The 12422-nt window shown below is 43.7% G+C and overlaps 1 protein-coding gene across 4 annotated transcripts in view; it reads left to right on the top strand.

The window, feature by feature from the left end:
* Positions 1–12422, top strand: part of CARHSP1 (calcium regulated heat stable protein 1) — a 40027-nt gene that overhangs the window by 21425 nt on the left and 6180 nt on the right. For all 4 annotated transcript variants that reach the window (XM_069809916.1, XM_069809913.1, XM_069809915.1 and 1 more), the window contains exons 3-4: positions 654–846; positions 3822–3944. In XM_069809916.1, coding sequence (XP_069666017.1) covers positions 674–846; positions 3822–3944 — 296 coding nt within the window. In that variant the 5' untranslated portion in view covers positions 654–673. The remainder of the gene's footprint in view (positions 1–653; positions 847–3821; positions 3945–12422) is intronic.

Genomic DNA, 12422 nt, shown 5'->3' with positions numbered 1-12422 from the left:
TCCTTAGCAGAGTAAATTAACTGTCTGACTCTGTCTGAAGTGAATTAAGGAGCACTCATATGATTTTCTTCTTGCAGTCAAGCTGAAGGTGTTACAAGCTCTGACAGAGCTGTGCTAAAAGCTGAGCAGCAGCAATGAAGTTAGCATCGTCGATTGCACCGCGAAACTAGCATCCAGCAGTGGAGGTGCAGCCTTTATTTCGGCATTTCTTCTTCTAGTGTTTCTTTCTTGCAACGTGTTTGTGTGCAGATGCAGGAGGTTTCTCTGTGCTGTCAGTGGTCAAACCCCATCTGTCTGGGAGCTGCATGGGGCACACTTATACCTAGTGTTGGGGCTGAGCTCTGCTTCAGGAGCCATTGCTTGTGAGTGGGGCAGGAGTAAACAAACACAACCTGGTCGTGGAGTAATACGTTTTCAGTGGAGCTTCCTGGTACAGCTTACAAAAGCCGTGAGATTTAAAAATCAATAAACTTAAAAAAAAAAAACCACCAACGAACTCACTGACACTGAGCAGGGGCTTTTGGTGCAACTGCGTCCACATGTACGTCTGCAGGAAGTGAGTCGTATTCTTACAAAATCATCAGCTGAAGAATTTGTGACTTTTATGACAATTACCATTTTTGGGCTAAGTGCAGATCTCTTCCTCTCTCTAGGCTTTTCTCAGGCATCAGGAATGTCTTCTGAGCCCACTTCATCCACCTCGCAGCAGTCCCCCACCTCTCCACCCTCACCTGGTTCTCTCCATCTGCCTGAAAACCGCAGGGCAAGAGATCGCTCTCCGTCGCCCATGAGAGGGTACCTCATCCCCAGTCCGCTGCCCACCCGACGGACCAGGACGTTTTCAGCGTGAGTACTGGGAAACCTGTATTTCATAGACAACAACCGAACGATTGCCTTTGGGCAGAATGACTGGCCCCTTCCAAGGTGAAGGGAGTCGGGGCGGGGGGTGGCGGGTGTATCTGGAAGGTGCTTTGGTATTTTACTCTTATCTCTTCTCCAGTAAATTCTGATGCCACTAGACTTTTAGTCCAAATCACCTGTAGTTTTTCAGTGCTCTGCATAAAGGATGTTCAAAGTCTTTTCCACTCTTTAAGACCAGAGTTTTACAGGGAGGGGAAAATACACTGAGATTTTTCAAAACAGTTTCTTGTCTGAAGCTTTGCTTCACTTCAGACACTGGGTTGTGGCTCTCAGGACCAGCTCCTGTTAGTGTTTCTTCATCAGCTCCACCTCCTCTTTTGGCATGACCTCTCTTCTCGCCGCCGCTGAAGCACTGGACCAGACCTCACTGGAGGTTTTATTTCTTTGACTCCTGACACCTATGCTGCCATCAGCCAGGTTACATTTTAGGAGTGGTTCATGACCCTGTCACTTGTCAGAGGACTTGTTTCCTTTTCCTGTTCAGCTTTCATATCTCCATCTTAAGATTGCTCAAATAGACCTGTAAAAGAATATGTTGGGTTTCAAGGTTATGAACCCTGGTCTCCTTGATTCTCTAAGATTATATGAGGTTTTCACTAAAATGAGATGAGCTTTGTTGCTATTTGTAGTTACTTGAGGTAGTGATCCTACAGCAGAGCTGGCTTTCCCCGTGTTATTTTCTCCTCCTTGGAGCCCCCTGCCCGAAGGGGACTCCTCTACAGTGCAGCAGCAGAGGATGGTGTTGCAAGGTTTGGCCACTGCAAAAAATTCCCAGTGCCTATGATGGGTCTCCCGGTGAGGTGCTGACCTGCAGAAGGCAATGTGGGCTCCTTTGGTAATCTCAGTGGCCTTTGCATCAGGGTCTGAGAGCGTAACATGAAGCTGCGGTCAATCCATCGCACTTAGGCCACAGTCTTGCAGTTACTTCTGTGTAAAGGAAGTCTGGCAGTGCTGAGTGAAACGCTGTGGAAGTAAGATCTCAAACCCACAGCTAGCCTATTTTGTGCCACTGAATCTAGTTGGCATGCTTTTTCCTTTTTGCTTCTTCCAGTGTTACCCAGCTCTTTTCTTCAAGAGTTATCCATGCAGATTTAAAGAGCATCAATCTCAATGATGCTTTGTATCATTACTTCTGTATTCAAAAGGAAGCAAAAAAGAACAGCAGCAGCAGCAGAAGAAAAATTTATATGTTGTCAGTTCCAAAAGCCTTCAAATGCCCTAAACTTTGTAATGGAAGTAGATTGCTAAAAGGACCATAATTGACTTGATAATTGGGATTGCCCTTGAAAAGCAATTCCAAGCTAGTTTGCCTCAGTACTATGTTAATAATGACCTCTTTGTAATTCTTCTCAGCTGTTAATGCTAGTCTGGTTCTTACAAAAGTAAAGAATTTGTTATTTGGCTTCCACAGTTCTTTAATCATTAATTAGTGTAGGAATCTTGCTGTATTTGTTTGCCCTGAAAATCAAAATAGGTTTAAACTTTTTTTTTTTTTTTTTTTAGTGTCCTCTTTAAGCAAGAGGAGCTCTAGGTGAGCTCTGGCCCCACAGTTGTATAGAAAAGATGAATGTGACAGACAGTGGCTTATTATTCGGTGGGATTATTTAATTTTGGTTCATTGCAAGTGTGAGGCCTTATCCCCGACAGTCCTTTATCTCCTTGAAAGATGCAGTTGAGCTTTAATGGCTTATTTAGGGCAGTGAGTGCTTTTTTGTGTAACAGGCACTTGTGGCATCAGGTGCGTTGACAGCTTTATAGGGCTGGAAATGAAGTGATTTAATGGAGATTTCTTCTTTCTTTAACACTTTCAACTGTACTTCTTTAGTGTTAGTTTGCCTTAAGGAACAGAGCCATTACCACATTTTTAAATTATTTTATTTAGACTTCAGTAAACTTTTAAACATTTGGGAAAGTGATGCCACAATTGCTATGATTCATGTAACCAAATGGCAACACGATCACTTAATGGATTTGAAGAATCGCACCAAAATCCTCTTATCACATGGAAGCAACCTACTAGATAGTCATGTCATGAGAAGGTCCTGATCTAGTAACTCTTCTGTGTAAACCCTGTAAGATGTCTAAACCAGTTGGCTTCATTAATGAAAGTATTTGAGTGAGTTTGGATCTCTGGAGATTCAGCTCAGCATATTTGACGGGGAAAAGGATTTAATCACACAGTTTTCAGGATGGCATAGTTCATGCAAGTTGTTTTTCTTGATGGCAGTAAGTCACCCTAAAGGTTTGTCTTAAAATCTGTCTTGTTTTAAAATACAGGTCCCATGACAGTGGAGGAGGAGATCAGTCTCGAGTCTTGGTGTTACGCACCTCAGTTAGGCTTCATAGCCTGCTGGAGTCACTTGGAGGTGAAATATTGACTTCACTGGATCCTAGTCTGGCAGGATAATGATAGATGTGCATGCAGAAGGGGTGTGTGTATATGTATATACATACATGTGTACACATTTATACATGTCTATGCATTGCATTCTCTTGATGATACATGCACACACTTACTGTTAAATTTATGAAAGCACATACAACACCTAGGTGCACACTGGTACTCCTGAACTCATGAAAGGTGTAAGATCCTTACATTTAGTATAGCGTCTAAAAGAAAATTTGGCAGGGTGATACGGCAGATGGATTCAAGATGGCAACTGATAGATTATAATGCTAGCAAACATCTTCATCATCTTTATCTCCCTTAAAAAGGCTACAGGCAAAACGTGCAGTGTATGAAACTGAGTATTAAGCAGTTGCTACAGAGGAGTATACTCACTGGGAGTGAGTATTTGGACCATTGTGCCCATTTGCTTGGTATGCTCTGGCTGACACACCTGGAAGCTGTCACATCCATGCTCAGCAATGAACTGCTCTTTTTGTGCTTTCTTTTGCAGAACCGTGAGAGCATCGGAGGGTCCCATCTACAAAGGCGTCTGTAAATGCTTCTGTCGCTCCAAAGGCCATGGTTTCATTACCCCTGCAGATGGAGGGCCCGACATCTTCGTACACATCTCTGAGTAAGTTGTCTGGGTGGCCGAGGAAGGCTGGAGCTTTGGTTTGCCTTAATTACTGAATGCTTTTGACACTTCAGATACAAGAATAGCTTATAATCTGTCACCCTTACCTTAGCAAAGAGGAGTTATGCCGATGTTACTGGCAGCGATAGATTATGCTGTTGAGTTAAAAACTAGAAGATGATCCTGTCAAATCTCTTAGAGTAAGCTCTGCAGTTTCACCCAGACCCAGAAACTTGCATTTACCTGAAGCAAATCATCTGTGCAGTATCCAGTTTTAAAGATTTGTAACACTGAAAATTCACTACTTTTACTTTGCACTGCTTGTACCATTATTAAACTAAAGGTTAATTACCTGTACTGTTAAGAAAATTTATACTTCCTTGAATTTATCTAGCTTCAGTTTCAAGCAGTATATAGCTAAAGCGTTCTCTATTAAAGGGCTCATTAGTACCTCCACTTTTTTGCCTTGAACACACTGAGAACCATCGCTTCTGAATCTACCTTTTGATAAACTAAACAGATGAAGCTTTTCAAGTCCCTCACTGAGCATTTTCTCCAGTCTAAAACAGTTTTTCCACTCTCTTTTCTAAGCGTGCTGTACAATTTAAGTATCATTTTAAAACAACAGAGTGCACACATACTTTCAGTATATGGAGATAAAATCTCCTCCAGACTCCTGCCCTGTTTCTGTTTCTGTACATGCCATAATCTCATTAGCCCACTCATCCCTAGTCTTTTGCTGAGTTGCTTATCTGCTCTGACCTCGGCATCCTTTGCAGCGTCAGTTTGGTGCAGTCCCAGATACAGTCTGGCATCTGTTTCCATTCCTTGTTCCTAGATGCACGACTTCATATTTAGTTGCGCTGCAGCATACCTTACTTGAATAGGCCCTGCCTGCCAAGGGGTCCAGATCGTGCTCCATGACTGCACTGTCTTTGTTATTTATTGCTTGGCTAACCTGCAAGGTTTAATAGACAGTTTTTTATTTGGTTCTAGATTGAGATGTTGACCAGCATTGGGGCTGAAACTGGTCTCTGAGCGTGTGTTTTAAGATTGCTCAATGTTTATTCTCTAATAACCTCTTTTAGATCTATCACCAGTTTTTAGTCTACATACTGTTTACAGTACTGAAGCTGTATAATCCTTATTTGTTGTTTGGAGTGGTTATCCAGTGATAAATCAACAAAAGCCTTACCAAAGTTATTCACATTGCCCCAACTATCTTTCCTGCTTGTGTGTGTAGCACGTGTCCTTGGAGAAGGAACACATTGGCCTTCTTCCAGTTTTCTGAAATGTTACTGCTGGATGTGTGTTGGCAAGCTGAAGCTTTTTAGGACTCGTGGGTGCAAATGGGCTGAGTGGTCTGACTTACGTGTTCAACCCAAGGAAATGTTATTTAATATCTTCTTTTTCTGTCATCTGATAGAAATGCACAATTTCTCCTTGTTTCCTGAATAACTTAAAAATAACATTTCTTATATCACAATTTAAAAATTTTACTGTGAACATCTAGTCTGACCTATACAGGTACTGATCAGCAAGGGTTTAGTTAAAACAGCCCTCTCACAGAAACATGAATTCTCAGCCTGCTAATGAATTCTTTTTAAAGAACTGTCTATTTTCAGTCCTGTTTTTTTCCTCTACATTTTCTCTTCCAATTAGTTCAGCAAAATTTTCTTCAGTTATGTGAAATTAACCCTTTCAAAACCCTAGAGATAACTCTTTGATTGGGTCTGCCCTTTGTCTGTACAAAATGTGAACTAAACTTTCAGGTGTTCCCCAGTTCCTATCCTATGGCCCAGCACATCTTTCTGACTGGGCCCAAACCTCAGTACTTGCTTCTGGGTGCACTAACTGCGCCTACCCTCAATCCCCTTCCAGTCAGCTATATTTCTTAGAAACTCCAGTGATTTTTTTTTCTGTTTGGCTGTTTAAGACTCCCATATGTCTCTTATACTAAAATCTTTTATGACATTATGAAAAACATTTTTTTGTCTGCTGTGATTTTGGTGGTCTGTGCAAGAGGCCCCCTCTCACAGGAGTCCCCTCTCATGGGCTGTGCTAGTTGGTGTATTGATCCCATATGCTTTCAAAATGCTTTGACTGTGAGCCATCAATAAACTGTATTTGAGTAATTGTGCCCTGAATGTGGTGTGCCACCCTCCTCTTTCTTCCATGCACTCAATCTATCCTAAGAACACTATTGAATGAGTCACCAAGTTTGTAAAAGTTCATGGGCAACCGCACTTCTTGAGGTATTTTCAGCATGTCTATTTTGCTGATACGTGTCTGGTTCTCTGCCTGCTTTCGCCCTCACCCAGCCGTGCCCTCAGACCACCCTGCACAGGAAAGCTGGAGCAGATAAAGGATGGAAGGGGGAGATCCACTGCACGGGCAGGGGGTGACGGGCTGTGGCCCGCTCAGGTACAACCTTCGGCCTGAGCTCCAGCTTCCCAGGTCTCAACTTAGTGCCCTACCTGCTGGACCAGGCTGCTTCTCTTCATTTTCAGTTACTTCATTTCAGTCTAATGCTCACACAGGTGGGGAACTGTCTCCGTATGCCGTGCTGCAGTACGCTGCAGTCTTTCTCCGTATGGCAGCTCTCTTCAGTTTTTACTGTAGGCGAGAAGATTGGAGGGGACCTCCTCTACCCTGTCCGCTGCTGGAAGGCACCTGTGCCTTTCTGGCAAATGCTTTACCCAATGCACTCTTAACAATTCGAGTACTGGGGATCCACTGCCTCCCTGGGCGATCTCTTCCAATTAACAGACCTGGCTCTTAATTGTTTCTGATATTTAACTGACATCTCCCTTGCTCAGTATGGCCCTTCATTCCTCCTTCTATCTCCACAGCAGGTAAATGATGCCTTTCCTCTTTAAGCCTATCATTTATGTGTTCAAAGACTGTTTTCCTTGCTCTTTCAGAAATATTTCAGCAAGGTTAGTTCATACGAATTTTGTAGGACTGAAGGATGTGCTTTATCAACCTTTCTAGGCTCAGTTCTGCTCCTTTGAAGCCAACAGGGGTTTTTTTGTATTGAACCAGGACTGGGCCACTCTTTTACATGTTTCTTATGTAGGTACTGTCTCAGAACTTAAATTCAAAAATAGCTGATGTTTCTGCCTCAACCTGTTAGTAAAAAGTGCTATTATTGAAGTACTGAAGTTTTCAGCACATTGTGTTCTTTAATTACTCTGAGTGTATTTGAATTGTTGGAAACACATTTTAGTGCTAGAGGGTGATGGTATCACTGTCTTGATTCTGATGCAAGGCAGCACTGGAAAGACAAATTAATAATGCCTTTCAGTTTATTTCACAGTGACTTAGAAATATTGCTCTTCATTAATGGGAATTGCTTATTGCAGCAGCATTCTGTAACCATCACTGTGGCTCAGGGGACTCCAATGACTCTGGTTTGCATAGTGTGAGTTTTGAGATACTGCTTATGTTTATTATGTATTCTTTTCTACCTATTTTACTCAGTTAAACCTGAATGTCAAAGACACATCAATCTGTTTACTGTCTCAGAGCGGTATAGGCATCTACTTGTGAAATGAAAGAGGATTGTTTCTCCTGAATAAGTTCTGCCTGAAAGCTAGGATTTCAGGAATGTGGATAAAATGGTACGCCAGCTTGGATTCAGCAAGATTGACTGTTCCTCTGTGTTCATGACTAAGCTGTGATGATTAGTGAAGGTTTTGAACATTGGGACCAGCTGCCTATCTTGCAGATTAATATGATTTTAAACATAAAATTTTAATTTGAGGAATTAAATTTTTTTCTTCCCTAAGCTTTGGGGAGCTGTAAGGTTACACTTCAATGAAAACGTCTTCCATAAAATGGAATGTCTGTTTCCCATAGCTTTCCATTTATTTTTGTAAGATAATAACACTTAGCATGGCGTTTCCATTTTCATAAGTGAGCATTAGCCTAAAAATAAGGTCAAATATACATGGCATTCAAAAGCTTCTTCACTTGGCATCAGCAAAATTTTAAATTTCAGCATTTGTGTGAGAGTTTAAGGTGAATGTGGGCATGTGGACATGTTTTATGAGCGGAACTTGCAGCAAAGCTGTGTTACTGTGAGGTTGGACTTGGCAGGTGTGGGTGGGTATACAGTAAAGAAATGCCAGTTTGAAACGCAGATTTTAAAGGTGTTTTTTGTCTGTATGGCTTTGTTTTAACGAGCGGCTCTGAAGACTGCAGAGAAGATATGGTTTGGATAACAGTTGCATGGAGCCGATTCTCCTTTTTAACTGACTAGGTACAAATGTGCAAAACTGTACGATTAACCGGGGCAGCCTGTAGTTCTCTGGAAATGCTGACGCTGGTGGGTGGTAGCGTTTCCTTTTGAGCGGCGGGTAGAGGCTCGGTGGCAGCTCTGGTGACAGTCGCCGCAGGTGGGAGCAGCTTCCCGGCAGCGCTCATGGCACCTTGTGTCAGTCCGCGGGCAAAGCATCTGTGGCTGAACCCTGTACCACAACTGCAACACCGTCGGTGCTCGAGGTGGACAGATTAAAGCCAGCTCATGCACACAGGCTGGAGGAGCTGTTCCTGCCCGTGGACGCATGGCCTGGCAGCGAGAAAGCAGTCGCACCCCTGCCGCCCAGCCGAAGGCGCCGGCCATAAGCTCACTGCTGCTTTCTGCGTTCCTTGCACAGCGAGTCCTGCTTCCTTGTGTTTACTGGAAATGCTTCTCAAGTTGGTGTAAACAATTGTACTAGGAAAATGTTACGGCTTGTTGAACGTGGTGAGATTTTGTTTTTCTCAGTTTAATACTTCGCCCTTCTCCAGAACGGAAAACAAACTGTGCTCGCTAGTAGTGAGTGTAAAACCCTAGCTGGCAAGCATGGGGATGGAGGAGTTGCTGAGATGGTAATTCCAGATAATGGCTCTGGAAAGCTGGAAGCAAAGGCAAATTCATTTGCCTGGAGTGAAATTTTTAAAAAGCCCTTAATTACGTTTTTAAGTGTGACGTGTACTGTTAATGCTTTCATTTCCACCAGCCTGTATCATGATCCACTGTCAGCAAACTGATGGTGTTACTGTAGCATCAGTGCCGAGAACTGTATCCTTCTCGATATCTTACCTCCTCTGCTGTTGTTTCGTAGCGGGAATAAGTCCGCTCTCTCAAATACGAGCCGGTTTGGTTGTTACTGAAGTGTAATGGCTCTGGTGGCTTCAGTTTCGCTCTCTTGCCACTCTTCCTATACACGTGGCATGTTTCCGGAGAGCAGACGGGGAATCCCTGCAGTGCCGGCTCTTGAGGTCCCCTGCCTTGTGCTGGAGGTGGCTGCCTGTACAGACAGGTTCGTAGCAGCTCCCCTTCCAAAGGGGGGTCCTGAGGGGTGGGGGGAGGTGGGGTGTGGGCGCCTGTAGCGGCAGATCAAATGATGTGCTTTAGAGCACTGCATAACAATCCCACTCTTCTGCTTTCCCAGTGTGTTTGGGAGTGGGTTCGTGATGGGTACTGGTTTACCCTCTGGGCTTTTGCATTTGATTGAGACTTGGCCTGAAGCCTGTGTACCTGCAAGGACAAGACAAGGAGGTAGTTTACCAGACAGCAGTGACGAATGAATGACCACACTCTTGGGGTTTTTTTAAAGATTTTATTTTGCAAAAGCAGCTGATTTAATGGAACAGAAAAAACGTGCAGTGCTTGTGGGTTTTCTGCAGTTTGCTAGTACTTGGCTCTGAAGGGGAAAATGCTGCATTGCAGAGAGGCCTTCAGGCTGTCCTTCAGGCTGGATTCCTGACCCCATGCTTAATGATGGCTTTGGAGAATTGATGCTATACTTCCCCTGGGACGTTGACACGCAGCACCCTCGGGTCTCTGGAGGTTGCTGTGCTTTGCTTGTGCGTTGTGTTGTGATCTCAGGAGATTATGCTTATAGTGCCTGTAACTGAGGAGTACTGAACAGAACAGAAGTTGTCTCTCAGTGGGCTCCCAGGTGGAGATACAGTCCCATTCTGCTGTTGCAGCTCCATTTCTGGCTATGCTGGAGGAATCCAGCTGCATCCCTGCTGCTGTCCTGCTGCATTGAGGAGCTGGCTTTGAGCTTTTCATGTCCATGGAGAGATCATCTTTTCATGCTCCTTTCTTTCCTCAGATTTTCTGCCAGATCACTATGTTTAATGAAAAGCATTAATGCCACATCTCTTCTTCTGGCTCTTCTGTGATGCTGTTCTTCTGGTGGAGTGTAACAATATGGGTTGGAAATTAACTGATAATTATAAACAAACTGATAGCTGAATCTGAGCTGAGAGAATGAACCTTTCTGGACTCTCTGCCTCTTCTGTGAACTAGCAGTGAAACAGTTTCTTCTGGCTGCAACCGACTGCTCTGGGGCTGCTGGGAAGCCAAATCTGAGCTTTCTGATTTCCTTCAAAATACTTGAAGTGCTTGATGACTTATCTGCTTTGGACTGCACACTTCCTTCCTGATGTGCTGCCTTTCTGGTGCCTTGCTGCATCTGTTGAAATGTCTGAAATAAGTAGATTGTCTGGGGTGGGGAGGAGAGGCAGCAGAATACCAGATCTTACTTGAGAGGGGTTTGGAAATGAATAGAATATGGATAGCCTTTTCCTAATGGTTCCCCACACCCCCCCAGTTGGCTCAGAAAACTCACGTTGCAGTGGTGCATGCAGGACAGCCAGCTTGCTGCGGTCATGATTGTAGCAAAACCTTCCAAGAATCTCCATCTAAATGATATAAACTGTAATAGGTCAAAGCCAAGACTTATACTCTACCTGCAAGCCAGGCAGTGGGCATTGAAGACGACTGTGGCCACCCAAGGGTGGAGGTTCTTTGTGGTTAGTGAGCACAGAACATAACTGCCCTGGGCTTTGGTTTCCAGATGCAAACAGCAGGTATTATTGTGACAGGATCCAAGTTGGATGCTTGCAGGAACGGGCATCTTCTGTACCTCTGACTGAGTCTGTGTAGGTATCCTTGGAAAGCTCTGCCTCTTGTGATCACCAGTTTCTTCCTCATAGTGCATGGTGTGCTGCCCAGTGTTGAACTAGCTGCTGAAAGTGGATATAGAGCCATAACTAACCCTGTACGTGGATTCAGTAACCACGACTAGAAATCTCAGTAGAGAACTGGGCAAGAAAATGATGCATCTGCTGTACCGGGAGGGAAGCACAACTTCTGTCCTAGACAAGGCAGCTCCTGGGACGATCTCTCTGCAGTGGCACAGAGACCGGGCCAGTCCTGTAGCAGAGACCTTGGATATTAACAGCTGGGGTTCTTCAGTGTTTGGACCTCTTTGACACTTCTCTGTCCCAGCTACGAGCGTGACTGGTGGGCAAGAGGCAGCCCTGCTTCTGCTTTGCCTGCCAGCCAGCTTGATAAGGTCATTGCTGGCTTTGCTGATGCATTCTGGAGCTGTCAGCTTACCCTGGGACTGCATGGGAGGGCGTTCAGGATTAGTAATTCATAATAGTTCATTACTCTGTCGTGTCCTGCTGTTTAATAAAAATATGGGTTTCCTAGGAGGTGTGTTGAGGTGCTAAATAAGCTTTAAGAAGGCCACAAGATAATACAGCTCATTGATCCGTGGGAAGCAGATACGTGGTGTGATCGGTGGTAGCCTTGTTGACCAGCAAGGCTCTGAAAACTCTTGTTCAAAAATGTTTCCATGTAACTTAGTCTTTGTCCCAAGAGGTTTTAATAGAGCCCTGGAATATGAATAGCAGCTGTGAGAAGGAAGAACTAGAATGTTCCTTATTTAGGTAATTTCCTAATAACCTCCCAGTTCCCTAAAAATAGAGCAGGATAAAATGCTCCACTGTACCAGACTGGTGCTGAGCTGGGAAATGGGAGTTGCTGGATAATCTAAAACTCACTCTGTTGTGTCTCACTCTGACACTAACATCAGGAAAGCATTTCCTATTTTTAGCTTAATTTGTTGAAGCGTCTTAAAGTTCCTGGATACATAGATTTCCATTATTTTGAACAGAACATGCATACCAATCTCTTAAATAGTAGTGAAAATCTCCATTTTCCTCTAGATCAACATTTAACATATAGTTAGGGTAAAAGTAAAAAAATACAGATCTAAAAATATTTAATCAGTGTATAACATTAAAAAAGTCCCTGTTTAACTTCCTCTACCAAATTATCCAGGTAACTTATATTGTATATAGAGTGGCTGTTATAGGCTAAATCTGTTCCAAGTTCTCTGTTTACTTTCTCTGATCTTTTCCAGTTCATTTCCCTCCCAGCGCTTAAGGCAATTGCTTCCTAATGGAGGACCTTCCTGGCGCTTTGTGTAGGGCTCTGCCTCCAGTGCCGTACCATCTCATCATCTTTCAAGTGCCATTATATTGTTCTTTCTTGACACCACCAGAAGTACTGTACAATCTGGATGTTGTTTATTCCTGCTTCTAAGCATCACCTAGCGATAACAATGCTGGAGTTAGTACGCATCTATCCCAGAAGCAGCATTTGGTGGGCAAACACTGTGCTGGGAA

This window comes from Haliaeetus albicilla, chromosome 22 (genome assembly GCF_947461875.1).
Source record: "Haliaeetus albicilla chromosome 22, bHalAlb1.1, whole genome shotgun sequence".
Taxonomy (NCBI): domain Eukaryota; kingdom Metazoa; phylum Chordata; class Aves; order Accipitriformes; family Accipitridae; genus Haliaeetus; species Haliaeetus albicilla.
This window is presented reverse-complemented; position numbering and strand designations above follow the sequence as displayed.